Genomic DNA, 23,794 nt, shown 5'->3' with positions numbered 1-23,794 from the left:
GATTGGGTTCAGGAGTGGATTCTGGAGCAGCTCTGGGATCCGGATTGGGTTCAGGAGTGGATTCAGGAGCAGCACTGGGATCCGGATTGGGTTCGGGAGCAGCACTGGGATCCGGATTGGGTTCAGGAGTGGATTCAGGAGCAGCTCTGGGATCCGGATTGGGTTCAGGAGTGGATTCAGGAGCAGCACTGGGATCCGGATTGGGTTCCGGAGAAGCACGGGGATCCGGATTGGGTTCAGAAGTGGATTCCGGAGCAGCTCTGGGATCCGGATTGGGTTTGGGAGCAGCACTGGGATCTGGATTGGGTTCAGGACTGGATTCGGGAGCAGCACTGGGATCTGGATTGGGTTCAGGACTGGATTCCGGAGCAGCTCTGGGATCCGGATTGGGTTCCGGACTGAATTCGGGAGCAGCTCTGGGATCCGGATTGGGTTCGGGAGCAGCACTGGGATCCGGATTGGGTTCCGGACCGGATTTGGGAGCAGCCCTGGGATCCAGATTGGGTTCAGGAGTGGATTCGGGAGCAGCTCTGGGATCCGGATTGGGTTCAGGAGTGGATTCAGGAGCAGCTCTGGAATCCGGATTGGGTTCAGGAGTGGATTCGGGAGCAGCTCTGGGATCCGGATTGGGTTCAGGAGTGGATTCGGGAGCAGCTCTGGGATCCGGATTGGGTTCAGGAGTGGATTCGGGAGCAGCTCTGGAATCCGGATTGGGTTCAGGAGTGGATTCGGGAGCAGCTCTGGGATCCAGATTGGGTTCAGGAGTGGATTCGGGAGCAGCTCTGGAATCCGGATTGGGTTCAGGAGTGGATTCGGGAGCAGCTCTGGGATCCGGATTGGGTTCAGGAGTGGATTCCGGAGCAGCTCTGGGATCCGGATTGGGTTCGGGAGCAGCACTGGGGTCGCAACCGGGATCCGGATCGGGATTGGGATGGGAACCTGGTTTGGGGGGAAGAGTGAGGATCCGGACTGGGATCCGGATCGAGTTCAGGACCAACCTGGGATCAGAAAGAGGAGCAGAGGAACCGCGACCCCCGGGGAGTGGCGGGGGGGGAACTGGGACGAGGTGGGACGGACTGGGAGGGATGTTAAGAGACTGGGAGGGATGGACTGGGGGAACTGGGAGGACTGGGAGGGATGGGAATTGGGAGAGGGATGGACTGGGAGGGATGGGAAGGGCGAGAGTGGGATGAACTGGGGTGGACTGGGAGGACTGGGAGGGATGGGAAGTGGGAGAGGGACTGGGGGGCACTGGGAGGACTGGGGGAACTGGGAGCACTGGGAAGGGCAGGGGTAGGAGGGACTGGGGGAACTGGGAGCACTGGGAAGGGAGCAGGAAGGGCAGTGGTGGGAGAGACTGGGAGGACTGGGAGGGATGGGAAGGGCGGGAGCGGGAAGTGTGGAGAGGACTGGGGGACACTGGGAGGACTGGGAGGAGGCAGGAAGGGAGGGGTGGGAGGGACTGGGGGGAACTGGGAGGGACAGGAAAGGACTGGGAGGACTGGGAGGGAGGGGAAGGGCAGGGGTGGGAGGGACTGGGAGCACTGGGGAGACTGGGAGCGATGGCAAGAGCAGGACTGGGATGGACTGGGAGAACTGGGAGCGATGGGAAGGGCAGGACTGGGATGGACTGGGAGAACTGGGAGCGATGGGAAGGGCAGGGATGGGATGGACTGGGAGAACTGGGAGCGATGGGAAGGGCAGAGTGGGATGGACTGGGAGCACTGGGAGCGATGGGAAGGGCAGAGTGGGATGGACTGGGAGAACTGGGAGCGATGGGAAGGGCAGAGTGGGATGGACTGGGAGAACTGGGAGCGATGGGAAGGGCAGAGTGGGATGGACTGGGAGAACTGGGAGCGATGGGAAGGGCAGGGATGGGATGGACTGGGAGAACTGGGAGCGATGGGAAGGGCGGGGTGGGATGGACTGGGAGAACTGGGAGCGATGGGAAGGGCAGAGTGGGATGGACTGGGAGAACTGGGAGCGATGGGAAGGGCAGAGTGGGATGGACTGGGAGAACTGGGAGCGATGGGAAGGGCAGAGTGGGATGGACTGGGAGAACTGGGAGCGATGGGAAGGGCGGGGATGGGATGGACTGGGAGAACTGGGAGCGATGGGAAGGGCAGAGTGGGATGGACTGGGAGAACTGGGAGCGATGGGAAGGGCAGAGTGGGATGGACTGGGAGAACTGGGAGCGATGGGAAGGGCGGGACTGGGATGGACTGGGAGAACTGGGAGCGATGGGAAGGGCAGAGTGGGATGGACTGGGAGAACTGGGAGCGATGGGAAGGGCGGGACTGGGATGGACTGGGAGAACTGGGAGCGATGGGAAGGGCAGGACTGGGATGGACTGGGAGAACTGGGAGCGATGGGAAGGGCAGGGTGGGATGGACTGGGAGAACTGGGAGCGATGGGAAGGGCGGGAGTGGGATGGACTGGGAGAACTGGGAGCGATGGGAAGGGCGGGAGTGGGATGGACTGGGAGAACTGGGAACGATGGGAAGGGCAGAGTGGGATGGACTGGGAGAACTGGGAGCGATGGGAAGGGCGGGACTGGGATGGACTGGGAGAACTGGGAGCGATGGGAAGGGCAGAGTGGGATGGACTGGGAGAACTGGGAGCGATGGGAAGGGCAGAGTGGGATGGACTGGGGGAACTGGGAGTGATGGGAAGGGCAGAGTGGGATGGACTGGGAGAACTGGGAGCGATGGGAAGGGCAGGGTGGGATGGACTGGGAGAACTGGGAGTGATGGGAAGGGCAGAGTGGGATGGACTGGGAGAACTGGGAGCGATGGGAAGGGCAGGGTGGGATGGACTGGGAGAACTGGGAGCGATGGGAAGGGCGGGACTGGGATGGACTGGGAGAACTGGGAGCGATGGGAAGGGCAGGACTGGGATGGACTGGGAGAACTGGGAGCGATGGGAAGGGCAGGGTGGGATGGACTGGGAGAACTGGGAGCGATGGGAAGGGCAGAGTGGGATGGACTGGGAGAACTGGGAGCGATGGGAAGGGCGGGACTGGGATGGACTGGGAGAACTGGGAGCGATGGGAAGGGCAGAGTGGGATGGACTGGGAGAACTCGGAGCGATGGGAAGGGCAGAGTGGGATGGACTGGGAGAACTGGGAGTGATGGGAAGGGCAGAGTGGGATGGACTGGGAGAACTGGGAGCGATGGGAAGGGCGGGGATGGGATGGACTGGGGGAACTGGGAGCGATGGGAAGGGCAGAGTGGGATGGACTGGGAGAACTGGGAGCGATGGGAAGGGCAGGACTGGGATGGACTGGGAGAACTGGGAGCGATGGGAAGGGCAGAGTGGGATGGACTGGGAGAACTGGGAGCGATGGGAAGGGCAGAGTGGGATGGACTGGGAGAACTGGGAGCGATGGGGAGACTGGGAGCGATGGGAACAGCAGGACTGGGATGGACTGGGAGAACTGGGAGCGATGGGAAGGGCGGGGATGGGATGGACTGGGAGAACTGGGAACGATGGGAAGGGCAGAGTGGGATGGACTGGGAGAACTGGGAGCGATGGGAAGGGCAGAGTGGGATGGACTGGGAGAACTGGGAGCACTGGGGAGAACTGGGAGCGATGGAAAGGGCGGGACTGGGATGGACTGGGAGAACTGGGAGCGATGGGAAGGGCAGGACTGGGATGGACTGGGAGAACTGGGAGCACTGGGGAGAACTGGGAGCGATGGGAAGGGCAGGGTGGGATGGACTGGGAGAACTGGGAGCGATGGGAAGGGCAGAGTGGGATGGACTGGGAGAACTGGGAGCACTGGGGAGAACTGGGAGCGATGGGAAGGGCGGGACTGGGATGGACTGGGATGAACTGGGAGCACTGGGAGCCATTTCTCCCCCCACAGCGTTCCGGCGGCGGTGGTGCCATGAGGGAGACCTTCCCGGCGGTGGTGTCGCACCGCGGGGTCCCAGCGGCCATCGGGGTCCCCCCCGGCGCCGGGCAAGGTGGGACACGGGGGGGTCCTCAACCCCCACCATGGGGAGAACTGGGAGAACTGGGAGAACTGGGAGAGGAGCTCTGGAGGTTCATCGATGATCCCAGTGAGGAGATGGAGGGATCCAATCATGGAGGACATCAACTTGGGTGGAAGGGTTGAGGTTCTTCAGGGGAGGAAGGGTCTCCAGAGGGTTCTGGAGAGGTTGGATCCATGGATGGAGAAGAGGAAGGGTCTCCAGAGGGGTGTGGAGAGGTTGGATCCATGGATGGAGAAGAGGAAGGGTCTCCAGAGGGGTGAGGAGAGGTTGGATCCATGGATGGAGAAGAGGAAGGGTCTCCAGAGGGGTGAGGAGAGGTTGGATCCATGGATGGAGAAGAGGAAGGGTCTCCAGAGGGGTGTGGAGAGGTTGGATCCATGGATGGAGAAGAGGAAGGGTCTCCAGAGGGTTCTGGAGAGGTTGGATCCATGGGTGGAGAAGAGGAAGGGTCTCCAGAGGGTTCTGGAGAGGTTGGATCCATGGATGGAGAGCAGAAAGGGTCTCCAGAGGGGTGTGGAGAGGTTGGATCCATGGATGGAGAAGAGGAAGGGTCTCCAGAGGGGTGTGGAGAGGTTGGATCCATGGATGGAGAAGAGGAAGGGTCTCCAGAGGGTTCTGGAGAGGTTGGATCCATGGATGGAGAAGAGGAAGGGTCTCCAGAGGGGTGTGGAGAGGTTGGATCCATGGATGGAGAAGAGGAAGGGTCTCCAGAGGGGTCTGGAGAGGTTGGATCCATGGGTGGAGAAGAGGAAGGGTCTCCAGAGGGGTGTGGAGAGGTTGGATCCATGGATGGAGAAGAGGAAGGGTCTCCAGAGGGGTGTGGAGAGGTTGGATCCATGGATGGAGAGCAGAAAGGGTCTCCAGAGGGGTGTGGAGAGGTTGGATCCATGGATGGAGAGCGGGAAGGGTCTCCAGAGGGGTGTGGAGAGGTTGGATCCATGGATGGAGAAGAGGAAGGGTCTCCAGAGGGGTGTGGAGAGGTTGGATCCATGGATGGAGAAGAGGAAGGGTCTCCAGAGGGGTGTGGAGAGGTTGGATCCATGGATGGAGGGTGGGAAGGGTCTCCAGAGGGTTCTGGAGAGGTTGGATCCATGGGTGGAGAAGAGGAAGGGTCTCCAGAGGGGTGTGGAGAGGTTGGATCCATGGGTGGAGAAGAGGAAGGGTCTCCAGAGGGGTGTGGAGAGGTTGGATCCATGGATGGAGAGCAGAAAGGGTCTCCAGAGGGGTGTGGAGAGGTTGGATCCATGGGTGGAGAAGAGGAAGGGTCTCCAGAGGGTTCTGGAGAGGTTGGATCCATGGATGGAGAAGAGGAAGGGTCTCCAGAGGGGTGTGGAGAGGTTGGATCCATGGATGGAGAAGAGGAAGGGTCTCCAGAGGGGTGTGGAGAGGTTGGATCCATGGATGGAGAAGAGGAAGGGTCTCCAGAGGGGTGTGGAGAGGTTGGATCCATGGGTGGAGAAGAGGAAGGGTCTCCAGAGGGGTGTGGAGAGGTTGGATCCATGGGTGGAGAAGAGGAAGGGTCTCCAGAGGGTTCTGGAGAGGTTGGATCCATGGGTGGAGAAGAGGAAGGGTCTCCAGAGGGGTCTGGAGAGGTTGGATCCATGGATGGAGAAGAGGAAGGGTCTCCAGAGGGTTCTGGAGAGGTTGGATCCATGGATGGAGAAGAGGAAGGGTCTCCAGAGGGGTCTGGAGAGGTTGGATCCATGGATGGAGAAGAGGAAGGGTCTCCAGAGGGGTGTGGAGAGGTTGGATCCATGGGTGGAGAGCGGGAAGGGTCTCCAGAGGGTCTGGAGAGGTTGGATCCATGGATGGAGAAGAGGAAGGGTCTCCAGAGGGGTGTGGAGAGGTTGGATCCATGGATGGAGAGAGGGAAGGGTCTCCAGAGGGGTGTGGAGAGGTTGGATCCATGGATGGAGAAGAGGAAGGGTCTCCAGAGGGGTGTGGAGAGGTTGGATCCATGGATGGAGAGAGGGAAGGGTCTCCAGAGGGGTGTGGAGAGGTTGGATCCATGGATGGAGAAGAGGAAGGGTCTCCAGAGGGGTGTGGAGAGGTTGGATCCATGGATGGAGAAGAGGAAGGGTCTCCAGAGGGGTGTGGAGAGGTTGGATCCATGGATGGAGAGGAGGAAGGGTCTCCAGAGGGGTGTGGAGAGGTTGGATCCATGGATGGAGAGAGGGAAGGGTCTCCAGAGGGGTGTGGAGAGGTTGGATCCATGGATGGAGAAGAGGAAGGGTCTCCAGAGGGTTCTGGAGAGGTTGGATCCATGGATGGAGAAGAGGAAGGGTCTCCAGAGGGGTGTGGAGAGGTTGGATCCATGGATGGAGAGAGGGAAGGGTCTCCAGAGGGGTGTGGAGAGGTTGGATCCATGGATGGAGAGCAGGAAGGGTCTCCAGAGGGTTCTGGAGAGGTTGGATCCATGGATGGAGAGCAGGAAGGGTCTCCAGAGGGTTCTGGAGAGGGTGGATCCATGGAAGGTCCCGTCCCCCCCAGGTCCCCCCGTGGCCAAGCTGGAGCCGTCCCTGTTGGCCGAGTGGACGGAGGAGGTGGAGGCGCCGGGCTGTGCCGGCTCAGGTGGGCACCGCCGTGGACCTCTCGTGGTCTCCGAGGTCTCCATGAGGTCCGGGAGCCGCTCTGGAGCTGAAGGAGACCCCGGCTTTGCCCCCTCGGTCTCCCCAGGGCTGCTCCTGGTCCCCAAGGTGGAGGACATCTCTGAGGGCAACGGAGAGGAACCGGAGCAAAGCTGCTCAGGTGAGGGCGGACTTGGGGTGGGGTTGGGTCAAGAGGTCCCCAGCGGTTCCTCCATCCCATCCCCATCCTACAGTGATGGTTCCTCCATCCCATCCTCATCCTACAGTGATGGTTCCTCCATCCCATCCTCATCCTACAGTGATGGTTCCTCCATCCCATCCTCATCCTACAGTGATGGTTCCTCCATCCCATCCTCACCATTCAGTGATGGTTCCTCACCATTCAGTGATGGTTCCTCCATCCCATCCTCACCATTCAGTGATGGTTCCTCCATCCCATCCTCACCCTACAGTGATGGTTCCTCCATCCCATCCCCATCCTACAGTGATGGTTCCTCCATCCCATCCCCATCCTACAGTGATGGTTCCTCACCATTCAGCGACGGTTCCTCCATCCCATCCCCATCCTACAGTGATGGTTCCTCACCATACAGTGATGGTTCCTCCATCCCATCCTCATCCTACAGTGATGGTTCCTCCATCCCATCCTCATCATAGAGTGATGGTTCCTCCATCCCATCCTCATCCTACAGTGATGGTTCCTCCATCCCATCCTCATCCTACAGTGATGGTTCCTCCATCCCATCCCCATCCTACAGTGATGGTTCCTCCATCCCATCCTCATCCTACAGTGATGGTTCCTCCATCCCATCCTCACCATTCAGTGATGGTTCCTCCATCCCATCCTCATCCTACAGTGATGGTTCCTCCATCCCATCCTCACCATACAGTGATGGTTCCTCCATCCCATCCTCACCATACAGTGATGGTTCCTCCATCCCATCCCCATCCTACAGTGATGGTTCCTCCATCCCATCCTCATCCTACAGTGATGGTTCCTCCATCCCATCCCCATCCTACAGTGATGGTTCCTCACCATTCAGTGATGGTTCCTCCATCCCATCCCCATCTCCGCGTATCTCCGCAGATCCCACCCTGGTTCGCACGGTGAAGGTTGAAGACGACTCCGAGGAGTTTCCTCCTCCTCCTCCTCCTCCTCCTCCTCTCACCGCCTTCAAAGCGGAGCCTTTGCTCTCCTCCGACCTCTCTTTCTCCGCCTTCTCGGCGCCGCCATGGCCTCCGTTGGCCAACCGGGACCTCGTCGACGTCCTCCCGTCGGCGTCTCCGCCGCGCCCGTTCTCCTGCGGGACGTGCGGGAAGCGCTTTGGGAAGAAGGCCCACCTGACGCGGCACCTGCGGGTGCACACGGGCGAGCGGCCCTTCCCCTGCGCCGAATGCGGGCGCCGCTTCCGCCAGAAGATCCACCTCCGCTCCCACCAGAAGACGCACACGGGCGAACGGCCCTTCCCCTGCGCGCAGTGCGGGCGGCGCTTCCGGAAGAAGACCCACCTGGTCCGGCATCACCGTACCCACACCGGCGAACGCCCCTTCGGCTGCGCCCGCTGCGGGCGGCGCTTCGCCCACAAACAGCATCTCCTGCGCCATCAGCGCCTCCACCGCGCGGCCGATGCCGACGACGCCAAACCGACGCCGGCGCGCACTGAGGCCTTCGCCGACGCGATGGCGGCCGCGTGCCGGCGGTTCGATCCGCCGTGTTTGGACGCCAAACCTTTTTCTTGCCTTGAACCGTTGAGCCATAACGGCGTTGGCGTTGCGGTGAGCGCCGAGCGCCCCTCGGGTTGGCGCCGCCATGATTCGTCGCCTGCCGGGAAAGGTCACGGCGCGGCGGCGACGACGCGGCCGTTCGGTTGCGAGCTGTGCGGGCGCCGCTTCGGCCGTAAATCGCACCTTGCGCGGCACCAGGCGGTGCACACCGGGACGCGGCCGCACGCCTGCGGGCAGTGCGCCAAGAGCTTCAGCTCCAAAACCAACCTGGCGCGGCACCAGGCCGTCCACACCGGGCACCGCCCCTTCGCCTGCGCCCAATGCGCGAAGGCCTTCAGCCGGAAAACGCATCTCCTGCGGCACCAAAGCACCCACGGCGCCGTCCCGCCGTAGAGTTGGGCGTCGGCGCTCACCGCTTTCCACCTCCGAGGTGGGGACGGTGCCGTGGAGCTCTTACGGAGAGCCGTTGGCTGCAGCGCCGGTCAACGATGGCCAACGTTGGGTTGGGAAGTGGTCTTCAAGCCGTGAGGATGAGTGGTGGCCGCAGCGGGAGCGGCGGTGGAGGGATCACGGGGGGCTTCAACTCATGGTTGAGGAGAAAGGAGGTGGTCCCGGCGTGGGGGCGGTGCCCGGTGTGGACGTACAGTGATGGTTCCTCCATCCCATCCTCATCCTACAGTGATGGTTCCTCCATCCCATCCTCACCATTCAGTGATGGTTCCTCCATCCCATCCCCATCATACAGTGATGGTTCCTCCATCCCATCCTCATCCTACAGTGATGGTTCCTCCATCCCATCCTCACCATTCAGTGATGGTTCCTCCATCCCATCCTCATCCTACAATGATGGTTCCTCCATCCCATCCCCATCATACATTGATGGTTCCTCACCTTTCAGTGATGGTTCCTCCATCCCATCCTCATCCTACAGTGATGGTTCCTCCATCCCATCCTCATCCTACAGTGATGGTTCCTCACCATACAGTGATGGTTCCTCCATCCCATCCTCATCCTACAGTGATGGTTCCTCACCATACAGTGATGCTCAGTGATGCTCACCAAAGCACCCACGGCGCCGTCCCGCGGTAGGGTTGGGCGTCGGCGCTCACCGCTTTCCACCTCCGAGGTGGGGACGGTGCCGTGGAGCTCTTACGGAGAGCCGTTGAGCTGCGGCGCCGGTCAACGATGGCCAACGTTGGGTTGGGAAGTGGTCTTCAAGCCGTGAGGATGAGTGGTGGCCACAGCGGGAGCGGCGTTGGAGGGATCACGGGGAGCTTCAACTCATGGTTGAGGAGAAAGGAGGTGGTCCCGGCGTGGGGGCGGTGCCCGGTGTGGACGTACAGTGATGGTTCCTCCATCCCATCCTCACCATACAGTGATGGTTCCTCCATCCCATCCTCACCATTCAGTGATGGTTCCTCCATCCCATCCTCATCCTACAGTGATGGTTCCTCCATCCCATCCTCATCCTACAGTGATGGTTCCTCCATCCCATCCCCATCCTACAGTGATGGTTCCTCCATCCCATCCTCATCCTACAGTGATGGTTCCTCCATCCCATCCCCATCCTACAGTGATGGTTCCTCCATCCCATCCTCATCCTACAGTGATGGTTCCTCCATCCCATCCCCATCCTACAGTGATGGTTCCTCCATCCCATCCTCATCCTACAGTGATGGTTCCTCCATCCCATCCCCATCCTACAGTGATGGTTCCTCCATCCCATCCTCATCCTACAGTGATGGTTCCTCCATCCCATCCCCATCCTACAGTGATGGTTCCTCCATCCCATCCCCATCATACATTGATGGTTCCTCACCTTTCAGTGATGGTTCCTCCATCCCATCCTCATCCTACAGTGATGGTTCCTCCATCCCATCCCCATCCTACAGTGATGGTTCCTCCATCCCATCCCCATCCTACAGTGATGGTTCCTCCATCCCATCCTCATCCTACAGTGATGGTTCCTCACCATTCAGTGATGGTTCCTCCATCCCATCCCCATCATACAGTGATGGTTCCTCACCATTCAGTGATGGTTCCTCCATCCCATCCCCATCATACAGTGATGGTTCCTCACCATTCAGTGATGGTTCCTCCATCCCATCCTCATCCTACAGTGATGGTTCCTCCATCCCATCCTCATCCTACAGTGATGGTTCCTCACCATACAGTGATGCTCAGTGATGCTCACCAAAGCACCCACGGCGCCGTCCCGCCGTAGAGTTGGGCGTCGGCGCTCACCGCTGTCCACCTCCGAGGTGGGGACGGTGCCGTGGAGCTCTTACGGAGAGCCGTTGGCTGCGGCGCCGGTCAACGATGGCCAACGTTGGGTTGGGAAGTGGTCTTCAAGCCGTGAGGATGAGTGGTGGCCGCAGCGGGAGCGGCGGTGGAGGGATCACGGGGAGCTTCAACTCATGGTTGAGGAGAAAGGAGGTGGTCCCGGCGCGGCGTCGGTCACCGGAGACGCCGGCGTGGTGGTACTGAGGTTGGGATGAAGGGGGAAGGGGCAATAAAGCGACTTTTGGCCCAGTTTGGGAAGGACCAAAGGGGGCGTGAGGTGGGGTGGCATCACCGGGAGGGAGCTCGGTGGGGAAATGGTGGAACCGTCGGCGCGGGTGGGTTGGAAGGGACCTCAAAGGCCAAGCAGGGCCACCTCCCACTGGATGAGGGGCTCCAAGGTCCATCCGACGTGGCCTTCAACACCTCCAGGGGTGGGATCCGGTTGGTGGTACGTTGGAATCATGGAGCTGTGGGGTGGGGTGGGTTGGAAGGGACCTCAAAGGTCATCCGGGTCCAAGCAGGGACACCTTCCGTGCCATGAGGTTGCTTCAAGCTCCGTCCAACATGGCCTTCAAGACCTCCAGGGATGGGATCTGGGGGTTGTGGTTGGTGGCACCATGGAATCATGGAACCATGGGATGGGTTGGGTTGGAAGGGACCTCAAAGCTCATCCAGTTCCAACCAGGGACACCTCCCACTGGATCAGGGGCTCCAAGAACCGTCCAATGTGGCCTTCAATGCCTCCAGGGATGGGATCTGGGGGTTCTGTTTGATGTCCCATTGGAATCATAGAACCATGGGGTGGGTTGGAAGGACCTCAAAGATCATCCTGGGATACCTCCCATGGCTCAGGTTGCTCCAAAGCTCCATTCATGGTGGCCTTGGACACCTCCAGGGATGGGATCTGGGGGTTGTGATTGACAGAAAGTTGGAATCATGGAACCATGGGATGGGTTGGGTTGGAAGGGATCTCAAAGCTCATCCAGTTCCAACCAGGGACACCTCCCACGGGATCAGGGGCTCCAAGAACCGTCCAACGTGGCCTTCAACACCTCCAGGGATGGGATCAGGGGGTTCTGTTTGATGTCCCATTGGAATCGTAGAACCATGGGTTGGGTTGGAAGGACCTCAAAGCCCCTCCAGTTCCACCCAAAGGGATGGGCTTTGAGGTCCTTCCAACCCACCCCATGGTTCCATGCTGTGATCCCACGACGTGGACTCCCTCAATCCATGGTGGAAGGTCTCCCCCGGTGGGAAGACCACCGCTGTGGTTTCCCCACGTTACGAATCCCATCGGAGAAACCCCACCGGTGTTCCTTCTCCATCTTTTTCCCCCCTCTCCAACCCCTTCAGGGCTGCCCCAAATCTCCCCCTCCAACCACCCAAGAACCCCATGAGGTGGTGACCTCCCACCACCGCATGAACCTCGAGCGGCGCCGGACATGATTTGGCCCCAAGGTGGGGGGACTTTATCCCCCTTGAGGTCCCCCAGAAGGTCTTTCGGCGCCGGATGAAGCTGTGGTTGACCCCCATGGGGCGATGTTGACGTTCCTCACGGCTCATCCGGCCCATGGCCACCATGGGTTGGGTTGGAAGGACCTCAAAGATCATCCCGGGACACCTCCCATGGATGAGGTTGCTCCAAGGTCCATCCATGGTGGCCTTCAACCCCTCCAGGGATGGGATCTGGGGGTTCTGGTTGATATCCCATTGGAATCGTAGAACCATGGGTTGGGTTGGAAGGACCTCAAAGCCCCTCCAGTTCCACCCAAAGGGATGGGCTTTGAGGTCCTTCCAACCCACCCCATGCTGTGATCCCACGAGGTGGACTCCATCAATCCATGGTAGAAGGTCTCCCCCGGTGGGAAGACCACCGCAGTGGTTTCCTCACGTTACGAATCCCATCGGAGAAACCCCACCGGTGTTCCTTCTCCATCTTTTTCCCCCCTCTCCAACCCCTTCAGGGCTGTCCCAAATCTCCCCCTCCAACCACCCAAGAACCCCATGAGGTGGAGACCTCCCACCACCGCATGAACCTCGAGCCACGCCGGACATGATTTGGCCCCAAGGTGGGGGGACTTTATCCCCCTTGAGGTCCCCCAGAAGGTCTTTCGGCGCCGGATGAAGCTGTGGTTGACCCCCGTGGGGTGATGTTGACGTTCCTCACGGCGGTGTCCAACCCCTCCTCCCTCCGGCCATGCCGAAGGGGCCACCACGGGGAGAGGAGGAGAAGGAGGAGGAGACATCAAAGCCGGCGCAGATCCCAGGACATCGGTTAATGAAAGACCAAACCATCGATCGGTGACGTTCTCCAAGGGTCAACCCGAAAGGGGAAAGGGATGAAGTTCTCGGTGGTCTTCTTCTCGGTGGCTTTGGTGGCCCTGGTGGGCGCCGGGCAAACGCCGCTGCAGCGAAGGGTCCTCCGCGAAGTGGTGGAGTATTTCAACGGACGCAACAGCGGGAGCTTCGTCTTCAAGGAGCAAACGGTGGAAGGAGCCGTGGAGAGGGTGAGGGACCTCCAGGGGGGTGGGGGACCTCCAGGGGGGTGGGGGACCTCCAAGGGAGTGGACAAGATCTTGGGGTGGGGTTGGGTCCTAAAGAGAGGGGTTGGGGGGGGCCTAAAATGGGGTCTCGGGGGGGTTCTGGGGGGCTTTGGACCTCCTGGAGAGGCTGAAGGTGGGGGAGATGGTGACCATGAGCTTGGGGTGGGGTTGGGTCCTAAAGAGGGGGGTTGGGGAGGACCTAAAATGGGGTCTCAGGGGGGTTCTGGGGGGCTTTGGACCTCCTGGAGGAGGTGGGGATGGGGGAAGGTGGGGGAGATGGTGACCATGAGCTTGGGGTGGGGTTGGGTCCTAAAGAGGGGGTTTGGAGGGCCTAAAATGGGGTCTCAGGGGGGTTCTGGGGGGCTTTGGACCTCCTGGAGAGGCTGAAGGTGGAGGAGATGGTGACCATGAGCTTGGGGTGGGGTTGGATGGTGGTGGAGGGTCCTAAAGGGGGGATCTGGGGGGCATAAAATGGGGTCTCAGGGGGGTTCTGGGGGGCTTTGGACCTCCTGGAGGAGGTGGGGATGGGGGAAGGTGGGGGAGATGGTGACCATGAGCTTGGGGTGGGGTTGGATGGTGGTGGAGGGTCCTAAAGGGGGGGTTTGGAGGACATAAAATGGGGTCTCAGGGGGGCTTCTGGGGGGCTTTGGACCTCCTGGAGAGGCTGAGGGTGGAGGAGATGGTGACCATGAGCTTGGGGTGGGGTTGGGTGGTGGTGGAGGGTCCTAAAGGGGGTGTTTGGGGGTCCTGAAATGGGGTCTCGGGGGGGTTCTGGGGGGCTTTGGACCTCCTGGAGAGGCTGAAGGTGGGGGAGATGGTGACCATGAGCTTGGGGTGGGGTTGGGTGGTGGTGGAGGGTCCTAAAGGGGGGGTTTGGGGGTCCTAAAATGGGGTCCCAGGGGGGTTCTGGGGGGCTTTGGACCTCCTGGAGGAGGTGGGGATGGGGGAAGGTGGGGGAGATGGTGACCATGAGCTTGGGGTGGGGTTGGGTCCTAAAGAGGGGGTTTGGGGTCCTAAAATGGGGTCTCAGGGGGGTTCTGGAGGGGTTTGGACCTCCTGGAGAGGCTGAAGGTGGAGGAGATGGTGACCATGAGCTTGGGGTGGGGTTGGGTCCTAAAGAGAGGGTTTGGGGGTCCTAAAATGGGGTCTCAGAGGGGTTCTGGGGGGCTTTGGACCTCCTGGAGGAGGTGGGGATGGGGGAAGGTGGGGGAGATGGTGACCATGAGCTTGGGGTGGGGTTGGGTCCTAAAGAGGGGGTTTGGGGGTCCTAAAAGGGGTCTCAGGGGGCTTCTGGATGACCATGGACCTCCTGGAAGGGGTGGAGATGGTGACCATGAGCTTGGGGTGGGGTTGGATGGTGGTAGAGGGTCCTAAAGGGGGGGTTTGGGGGTCCTAAAATGGGGTCTCGGGGGGGTTCTGGGGGGCTTTGGACCTCCTGGAGAAGCTGAAGGCGGAGGAGAAGGTGACCATGAGCTTGGGGTGGGGTTGGGTCCTAAAGAGGGGGGTTGGGGGGGGCCTAAAATGGGGTCTCAGGGGAGTTCTGGGGGGTTTGGACCTCCTGGAGAGGCTGAAGGTGGAGGAGATGGTGACCATGAGCGTTGGGTGGTGGTGGAGGGTCCTAAAGAGGGGGTTTGGAGGGCCTAAAATGGGTTCTCAGGGGGGTTCTGGGGGGCTTTGGACCTCCTGGAGAGGCTGAGGGTGGGGGAGATGGTGACCATGAGCTTGGGGTGGGGTTGGGTCCTATAGAGGGGGGTTGGGGGGGACCTAAAATGGGGTCTCAGGGGGGTTCTGGATGACCATGGACCTCCTGGAGAGGCTGAGGGTGGAGGAGATGGTGACCATGAGCTTGGGGTGGGGTTGGGTGGTGACAGAGGGTCCTAAAGGGGGGGTTTGGGGGGCATAAAATGGGGTCTCAGGGGGGTTCTGGGGGGGTTTGGACCTCCTGGAGGAGGTGGGGATGGGGGAAGGTGGAGGAGATGGTGACCATGAGCTTGGGGTGGGGTTGGGTCCTAAAGGGGGGGTTTGGGGGTCCTAAAATGGGGTCTCGGGGGGGTTCTGGGGGGCTTTGGACCTCCTGGAGGAGGTGGGGATGGGGGAAGGTGGGGGAGATGGTGACCATGAGCTTGGGGTGGGGTTGGGTCCTAAAGAGGGGGTTGGGGGTCCTAAAATGGGGTCTCAGGGGGGTTCTGGGGGGGTTTGGACCTCCTGGAGAGGCTGAAGGTGGGGGAGATGGTGACCATGAGCTTGGGGTGGGGTTGGGTCCTAAAGAGGGGGTTTGGAGGGCCTAAAATGGGGTCTCAGGGGGGCTTCTGGGGGGCTTTGGACCTCCTGGAGGAGGTGGGGAAGGGGAAAAGTGTGGGAGATGGTGACCATGATCTTGGGGTGGGGTTGGATGGTGGTAGAAGGTCTTAAAGGGGGGTTTGGGGGTCCTAAAATGGGGTCTCAGGGGGCTTCTGGGGGGCTTTGGACCTCCTGGAGAGGCTGAAGGTGGAGGAGATGGTGACCATGAGCTTGGGGTGGGGTTGGATGGTGGTGGAGGGTCCTAAAAGGGGGGTTTGAGGGACCTAAAATGGGGTCTCAGGGGGGTTCTGGGGGGTTTTGGACCTCCTGGAGAAGCTGAAGGTGGAGGAAATGGTGACCATGAGCTTGGGATGGGGTTGGGTCCTAAAGAGGGGGTTTGAGGGGACCTAAAATGGAGTCTCAGGGGGTTCTGGGGGGCTTTGGACCTCCTGGAGGAGGTGGGGATGGGGGAAGGTGGAGGAGATGGTGACCATGAGCTTGGGGTGGGGTTGGGTGGTGGTGGAGGGTCTTAAAGGGGGGTTTGGGGGTCCTGAAATGGGGTCTCAGGGGGTTCTGGGGGGCTTTGGACCTCCTGGAGAGGCTGAGGGTGGAGGAGATGGTGACCATGAGCTTGGGGTGGGGTTGGGTGGTGACGGAGGGTCCTAAAGGGGGGGGTTTGGGGGTCCTGAAATGGGGTCTCGGGGGGGTTCTGGGGGGCTTTGGACCTCCTGGAGGAGGTGGGGAAGGGGAAAAGTGTGGGAGATGGTGACCATGAGCTTGGGGTGGGGTTGGATGGTGGTAGAAGGTCTTAAAGGGGGGTTTGGGGGTCCTAAAATGGGGTCTCAGGGGGGTTCTGGGGGGCTTTGGACCTCCTGGAGAGGCTGAAGGTGGGGGAGATGGTGACCATGAGCTTGGGGTGGGGTTGGGTCCTATCGAGGGGGTTTGGGGGGGACCTAAAATGAGGTCTCAGGGGGGTTCTGGGGGGCTTTGGACCTCCTGGAGGAGGTGGGTGTGGGGGAAGGTGGAGGAGATGGTGACCATGAGCTTGGGGTGGGGTTGGGTCCTAAAGAGGGGGTTTGGGGGGACCTAAAATGGAGTCTCAGGGGGTTCTGGGGGGCTTTGGACCTCCTGGAGAGGCTGAGGGTGGAGGAGATGGTGACCATGAGCTTGGGGTGGGGTTGGGTCCTAAAGAGAGGGTTTGGGGGTCCTAAAATGGGGTCTCAGAGGGGTTCTGGGGGGCTTTGGACCTCCTGGAGGAGGTGGGGATGGGGGAAGGTGGGGGAGATGGTGACCATGAGCTTGGGGTGGGGTTGGGTGGTGGTGGAGGGTCCTAAAGGGGGGTTTGGAGGGCATAAAATGGGGTCCCAGGGGGGTTCTGGGGGGCTTTGGACCTCCTGGAAGGGGTGGAGATGGTGACCGTGATCTTGGGGTGGGGTTGGATGGTGGTAGAGGGTCCTAAAGGGGGGGTTTGGGGGTCCTAAAATGGGGTCTCAGGGGGGTTCTGGGGGGCTTTGGACCTCCTGGAGAGGCTGAAGGTGGAGGAGATGGTGACCATGAGCTTGGGGTGGGGTTGGGTGGTGACAGAGGGTCCCAGAGGGAGGAGAGGACCCAGATTGGGCTTTGGGGGTCCCCAGTTTGGGGTGGGTCCTCAGGAGAAGGTGGGTTTTGCCCCTCCTCCCCTCATCCCGGTGTTGGTGGAACCGCCGAGATGGTTCCTCAGATGTTCTTCAGGAGGTTCTGAGGGCACCAAAGGCCTTCAGTTGGGGCCACTGTGGAGGTTCTCAAGGAGGTTCTCAAGGAGGTTCTCAAGGAGGTTCTCAAGGAGGTTCTCAAAGAGGTTCTCAAAGAGGTTCTCAAGGAGGTTCTCAAGGAGGTTCTCATGGAGGTTCTCAAAGAGGTTCTCAAGGAGGTTCTCATGGAGGTTCTCAAAGAGGTTCTCAAGGAGGTTCTCATGGAGGTTCTCAAGGAGGTTCTCAAAGAGGTTCTCATGGAGGTTCTCAAGGAGGTTCTCAAAGAGGTTCTCAAAGAGGTTCTCATGGAGGTTCTCATGGAGGTTCTCATGGAGGTCCTCAAGGAGGTTCTCAAAGAGGTTCTCAAAGAGGTTCTCAAGGAGGTTCTCATGGAGGTTCTCAAAGAGGTTCTCAAGGAGGTTCTCAAGGAGGTTCTCAAAGAGGTTCTCATGGAGGTTCTCAAAGAGGTTCTCATGGAGGTTCTCAAGGAGGTTCTCCCCAAGGGGCTCTCCAGAGGTCCCTCTCGGTTGGTGAGGTGTCCTCCTTTGTGTCCCCCCCAGGAGGACTCCTCGGGGACGTTTGTGCAGTTGAAGGTCACCCTGGTGCAGACGACCTGCAGGAAGAGGTCACCGCAGCGCCACAACTGCAGAGCTCTGGAGAACCGGGTGAGTCGGGGCCACCAGCGGTTGTCCTCCCGTCCGTCCCCTCGGGCCACCGGCCAAGAGCTCAACGGCCACACGGGGATCCGTCACCGGTGGTGGCCCTCCATGGTCCATATGTGGACCAACGCTCTTCAATAGAGTCATTGATGACCTCTCCAGAAGATGGGAGGGTTTGTAGGTGACCCTCAAGGTGAGAGGGGCGGTGGTCCCACCAGAGGGGTGCGGTGGCATCTCAGGGGGGACCTGGACAGGAGGGAGAGGTGGGGCTGGAGGACCTCAGGAGGTTCAAAGAGGCCAAAAGGGGAGGTCCTGCTCGTCCATGAGTCCAACTTATGGTCAACCAGAACCTCCCAGAGCCCATCCGGGTGCTGAGACCTTCATGGGGTGGTGGTGGGACCTTCATGGTGGGTGCGGGGACCTTCATGGGGTGGTGGAACCTTCATGGGGTGGTGGTGGGACCTCATGGGGTGGTGGTGAGACCTCATGGTGGGTGATGGGACCTTCATGGGGTGGTGGTGGGACCTCATGGTGGGTGCTGGAACCTTCATAGGGTGGTGGTGGGACCTCGTGGTGGGTGGTGGGACCTCATGGTGGATGCTGGGACCTTCATGTGGTGGTGCTGGAACCCTCATGGGGTGGTGGTGGGACCTCATGGTGTGTGCTGAGACCCTCATGGGGTGGTGGTGGGACCTTGTGGTGGGTGTGGGGACCTTCATGGGGTGGTGGGACCTTCATGGGGTGGTGGTGGGACCTCATGGTGGGTGCTGGGACCTCGTGGTGGGTGGTGAGACCCTCATGGGGTGGTGGTGGGACCTCATGGTGGGTGGTGGGACCTTCATGGGGTGGTGGAACCTTCATGGGGTGGTGGTGGGACCTCGTGGTGGGTGATGGGACCCTCATGGGGTGGTGGTGGGACCTCATGGTGGGTGATGGGACCTCGTGGTGGGTGCTGGAACCCTCATGGTGGGTGGTGGGACCTCATGGTGGGTGCGGGGACCTTCATGGGGTGGTGGAACCTTCATGGGGTGGTGCTGAGACCTTCATGGGGTGGTGGTGGGACCTCATGGGGTGGTGCTGGGACCTTCATGGGGTGGTGGGACCTTCATGGGGTGGTGGTGGGACCTCGTGGTGGGTGGTGGGACCTTCATGGAGTGGTGATGGGACCTCGTGGTGGGTGCTGGAACCCTCATGGTGGGTGGTGGGACCTCATGGGGTGGTGGAACCTTCATGGGGTGGTGGTGGGACCTCGTGGTGGTTGCTGGAACCTTCATGGGGTGGTGGTGGGACCTCCTGGTGGGTGCTGAAGGTCAGGATGGACGGAGCTCAGAGCTCCATCCCATGGGAGGTGGCCCTGGTTGGAGGTCTTTGGTGCCCCCGAGGTTGGGACCTCGTGGTGGTGGTGGTGGTGAAGGTCCCCGGTGTCCCCAGAGGAAGCCGTCCTGCCTGGTCTGCTACAAGTTTGACCCCAGCGATGTCCCCAAAGTGGTGGACAAATACCACAACTGTGGCCCAAGCCACCACTTGGCCGTCAAGGTGAGATGGACCTCAGCGCCCCACGGGGGACCTCAGCGCCCACCGCCACCTCGGGGGGACCTCCATGGGGCGGCGGTGGTGGTGGGACCTCATAGTGGGTGGTGGGACCTCATGGTGGATGCGGGAGCCTTCATGGGGTGGTGGTGGGACCTTTGGTGGGTGCTGGAACCTTCATGGTGGATGGTGGGACCCTCATGGTGGGTGTTGGGACCTCATGGGGTGGTGGGAGGTCCTCGTGGGGCGGTGGGAGGTCCTCATGGGGTGATGGGAGGTCCTCGTGGGGTGGTGGGACCTCATGGTGGGTGATGGGACCCTCATGGGGTGGTGGTGGGACCTCGTGGTGGGTGGTGGGACCTCATGGTGGGTGGTGGAACCTTCATGGGGTGGTGCTGGGACCCTCATGGTGGATGGTGGGACCTTCATGGGGTGGTGGTGGGACCTCGTGGTGGGTGGTGGGACCTCATTGTGGGTGCTGGGACCTTCATGGGGTGGTGGTGGGACCTCACGGTGGGTGGTGGGGACCTCATGGTGGGTGGTGGGACCTCGTGGTGGGTATGGAGACCTTCATGGGGTGGTGGTGGGACCTTGCGGTGGGTGCGGGGACCTTCATGGGGTGGTGGGGCCTTCATGGGGTGGTGGTGGGACCTTCATGGTGGGTGGTGGGACCTTCATGGGGTGGTGGTGGGACCCTCATGGGGTGGTGGTGGGACCCTCATGGTGGGTGTTGGGACCTCGTGAGGTGGTGGGACCTCCTGGTGGGGCGGTGGGAGGTCCTGGTGGGGTGGTGGGACCTCGTGGTGGGTGCTGGAACCTTCATGGGGTGGTGGTGGGACCTCGTGGTGGGTATTGGGACCTTGTGGTGGATGGTGGGACCTTCATGGGGTGGTGCTGAGACCCTCATGGTGGGTGTTGGGACCTTGTGAGGTGGTGGGAGGTCCTGGTGGGGCAGTGGGAGGTCCTGGTGGGGTGGTGGGACCTCATGGTGGGTGGTGGAACCTTCATGGGGTGGTGGTGGGACCTCGTGGTGGGTGTGGGGACCTTCATGGGGTGGTGGAACCTTCATGGTGGGTGGTGGGACCCTCATGGTGGGTGTTGGGACCTCGTGAGGTGGTGGGAGGTCCTGGTGGGGTGGTGGGACCTCATGGTGGGTGCTGGAACCTTCCTGGGGTGGTGGTGGGACCTCCTGGTGGTCCCTCAGGAGCTGCGGCAGCGCGATGAGGCCGAGTGCCGCGCGGTGGAGGACGCCGGCAAAGCCTCGGAGTCGCTCTACCTGCCCGGAATGTTCGCCTTCTCCAAAGGGCTCCCGGCCTAGAAGAGGACCTCCCGGTAGGTGGACCACCACCACCACCACCACCGGTGGGGTTGGGTGGAGACCCAGAGCCAAAGGTCCTGGTGGGATGGAGATGGACCTCCACTTAAGGGCAGAGCGTCTCCTCGGGGCCTCTCCGAGGACTCTCCTCAACCTCAAGAACCACCGAGGAACCTCCGGTCCAGGTGGTCAAAGGGGGCCGAGGACTTCTTGGCTCGGAGTGACCACCAAGAGCAGAGGAGGGATTGTCCTCTGTGGACTTCAGTGGTGTCCAACCTCAAATCTTGGGTTGAGTTTTGGATCCCTCACTCCAAGATGGACTCTGAGGGGGTGGAGAACGTCCGGAGAAGGTTCTGGAGAAGGTTCTGGAGAAGAGGGGTTCTGAGGAGCAGCTGAGGGACCTCAGAGGTGTCCACTCTGGAGAAGAGGACCAAATGTCCACAAAAGGTTCTGGAGAAGGTTCTGGAGAAGGTTCTGGAGAAGAGGGGTTCTGAGGAGCAGCTGAGGGACCTCAGAGGTGTCCACTCTGGAGAAGAGGACTGAATGTCCAGAGAAGGTTCAGGAGAAGGTTCTGGAGAAGGTTCTGGAAAGGTTCAGGAGAAGAGGGGTTATGAGGAGCAGCTGAGGGACCTCAGAGGTGTCCACTCTGGAGAAGAGGACCGAATGTCCAGAGAAGGTTCAGGAGAAGGTTCTGGAGAAGGTTCTGGAGAAGGTTCTGGAGAAGAGGGGTTCTGAGGAGCAGCTGAGGGACCTCAGGGGTGTCCACCCTGGAGAAGAGGACCCAATGTCCAGAAAAGGTTCTGGAGAAGGTTCTGGAGAAGGTTCTGGAGAAGAGGGGTTCTGAGGAGCAGCTGAGGGACCTCAGAGGTGTCCACCCTGGAGAAGAGGACTGAACGTCCAGAGAAGGTTCTGGAGAAGGTTCTGGAGAAGGTTTGGGAGAAGGTTCTGGAGAAGAGGGGTTCTGAGGAGCAGCTGAGGGACCTCAGAGGTGTCCACTCTGGAGAAGAGGACCGAATGTCCAGAGAAGGTTCTGGAGAAGGTTCTGGAGAAGGTTCTGGAGAAGGTTCTGGAGAAGAGGGGTTCTGAGGAGCAGCTGAGGAACCTCAGAGGTGTCCACTCTGGAGAAGAGGACCAAATGTCCCGAGAAGGTTCTGGAGAAGGTTCTGGAGAAGGTTCTGGAGAAGAGAACCTTCTGAGGTTCTGAGGAGCAGCTGAGGGATCTCAGAGGTGTCCACCCTGGAGAAGAGGACCTTGAGGGGGGACCTCCTCCGTCTGGAAAGGAGGTTGTGGGGAGGTGGGCGTTGGGTCTTCTCCGAGGAACGAGGAGGGGTGGGATGAGAAGAAAGGACCTCAGGTGGCACCGGGGGAGCTTCAGGTGGGACATCAGGAAAGGTTTCTTCATGGAAGGCGTTGTCCATCACCGTCCAGGGTGGTGGTGGTGGTGGTGGTGGAGTCTCCAACCCTGGAGGACTCCAAAAGCCGTGTGGTTGTGGTCCTCGAGGACGCGGTGGGGTTGGGGGGGGGCTTTGAGGTCTTCTCCAACCCAACCCCACCCCACGGTTCCACCCTTCCAAGTGGTCATCCAGGAGAACCTCCAGAGCCCACTCCTGGTGGGGCTGAAGGCCACGTTGGATGGAGGTGGAGCAACCTCAGAGGTGGCCCTGCTTGGAGCTCAATGGCTTTGGAGGTCCCTCCAACCCAACCCAACGCCACCCAAAGCTGTGGGACCTCCAACCCTTCGCTGTGTCCTCTCTTCTCTCCAGGTCACCACCAGCGTCAGGAGATGGACGCGGCCTCAGGGGACCCATCCGGCCCCACCGCTTACTGCCCCCCAACTCCACGTCCTCCCGGGATGGTCCTGGAGGTGCTCCTCACGGGATGGTCCTGGAGGTGCTCCTCACGGGATGGTCCTGGAGAAGCTCCTGGAGATGATCCTCTCAGGATGGTCCTGGAGGTCCTCCTCATGGGATGGTCCTGGAGAAGCTCCTGGAGATGATCCTCTCAGGATGCTCCTGGAGATGCTCCTCCCGGGATGGTCCTGGAGGTGCTCCTGGAGGTCCTGGAGATGATCCTCTCAGGAGGTGCTCCTGGAGATGATCCTCTCAGGATGGTCCTGGAGAAGCTCCTGGAGATGCTCCTCATGGGACGATCCTGGAGATGCTCCTCCCAGGACGGTCCTGGAGAAGCTCCTGGAGGTGCTCCTCACGGGATGGTCCTGGAGGTGCTCCTCATGGGATGGTCCTGGAGGTGCTCCTCATGGGATGGTCCTGGAGGTGCTCCTCTCAGGACGTTCCTGGAGATGCTCCTCTCAGGATGGTCCTGGTGAAGCTCCTGGAGGTTCTCCTCCCAGGATGGTCCTGGAGGTGCTCCTCACGGGATGCTCCTGGAGGTGCTCCTCATGGGATGCTCCTGGAGGTGCTCCTGGAGGTGATCCTCTCAGGATGGTCCTGGAGATGCTCCTCATGGGATGGTCCTGGAGAAGCTCCTGGACATGATCCTCTCAGGATGGTCCTGGAGATGCTCCTCCTGGGACAATCCTGGAGATGCTCCTCACAGGATGGTCCTGAAGGTGCTCCTCATGGGACAGTCCTGGAGGTGCTCCTCACGGGATGGTCCTGGAGGTGCTCCTGGAGATGATCCTCTCAGGACAGTCCTGGAGATGCTCCTCACAGGATGTCCTGGAGGTGCTCCTCACAGGATGGTCCTGGAGGTGCTCCTCATGGGATGGTCCTGGAGGTGCTCCTGGAGATGCTCCTCATGGGACGATCCTGGAGATGCTCCTCCCAGGACGGTCCTGGAGAAGCTCCTGGAGGTGCTCCTCATGGGATGGTCCTGGAGGTGCTCCTCTCAGGATGCTCCTGGAGATGCTCCTCTCAGGATGCTCCTGGAGAAGCTCCTGGAGATGCTCCTCCCAGGATGCTCCTGGAGAAGCTCCTGGAGATGCTCCTCTCAGGACGTTCCTGGAGATGCTCCTCATGGGATGCTCCTGGAGAAGCCCCTGGAGATGCTCCTCCTGGGACGTTCCTGGAGATGCTCCTCCCCCACTGCCCCCCCCCCCCCCCCAGTAAAGCTCAGCTGTGGCCGCTGTTGTCTCCTCGGTTCTTCTCACCCCGGGGTTGGGACATCTGTGGTGGGTTCCGTCC

General features: G+C 60.6%; 2 protein-coding genes across 2 annotated transcripts; both read left to right on the top strand.

The window, feature by feature from the left end:
* The first annotated feature begins 491 nt into the window (after positions 1–491).
* Positions 492–8,987, top strand: ZNF467 (zinc finger protein 467). The gene is made up of 4 exons (XM_054058457.1): positions 492–882; positions 3,869–3,968; positions 6,489–6,746; positions 7,674–8,987. The coding sequence occupies exons 2-4, from the start codon at positions 3,890–3,892 to the stop codon at positions 8,702–8,704; spliced, it is 1,368 nt and encodes a 455-aa protein (XP_053914432.1). The 5' UTR covers positions 492–882; positions 3,869–3,889; the 3' UTR covers positions 8,705–8,987.
* Positions 8,988–12,635: 3,648 nt separating this feature from the next.
* Positions 12,636–23,071, top strand: RARRES2 (retinoic acid receptor responder 2). Its single transcript, XM_054058479.1, has 7 exons — positions 12,636–13,101; positions 17,708–17,812; positions 19,238–19,342; positions 20,541–20,668; positions 22,415–22,515; positions 22,568–22,605; positions 22,835–23,071. The coding sequence occupies exons 1-4, from the start codon at positions 12,934–12,936 to the stop codon at positions 20,652–20,654; spliced, it is 492 nt and encodes a 163-aa protein (XP_053914454.1). The 5' UTR covers positions 12,636–12,933; the 3' UTR covers positions 20,655–20,668; positions 22,415–22,515; positions 22,568–22,605; positions 22,835–23,071.
* The last annotated feature ends 723 nt before the right edge of the window (positions 23,072–23,794 follow it).

The sequence above is a fragment of the Cuculus canorus genome, chromosome 2 (genome assembly GCF_017976375.1).
Source record: "Cuculus canorus isolate bCucCan1 chromosome 2, bCucCan1.pri, whole genome shotgun sequence".
NCBI lineage: Eukaryota > Metazoa > Chordata > Aves > Cuculiformes > Cuculidae > Cuculus > Cuculus canorus.
This window is presented reverse-complemented; position numbering and strand designations above follow the sequence as displayed.

Bases quoted from the DNA above. Each gene is read 5' to 3' on its own strand.
- ZNF467 (XM_054058457.1), top strand. From the start codon at position 3,890: ATGAGGGAGACCTTCCCGGCGGTGGTGTCGCACCGCGGGGTCCCAGCG. The intron at 3,969-6,488 runs GTGGGACACGGG...CGTCCCCCCCAG, and splicing joins CCCCCCCGGCGCCGGGCAAG to GTCCCCCCGTGGCCAAGCTG. The intron at 6,747-7,673 runs GTGAGGGCGGAC...GTATCTCCGCAG, and splicing joins ACCGGAGCAAAGCTGCTCAG to ATCCCACCCTGGTTCGCACG.
- RARRES2 (XM_054058479.1), top strand. From the start codon at position 12,934: ATGAAGTTCTCGGTGGTCTTCTTCTCGGTGGCTTTGGTGGCCCTGGTG. The intron at 17,813-19,237 runs GTGAGTCGGGGC...CGGTGTCCCCAG, and splicing joins GCAGAGCTCTGGAGAACCGG to AGGAAGCCGTCCTGCCTGGT. The intron at 19,343-20,540 runs GTGAGATGGACC...GTGGTCCCTCAG, and splicing joins GCCACCACTTGGCCGTCAAG to GAGCTGCGGCAGCGCGATGA.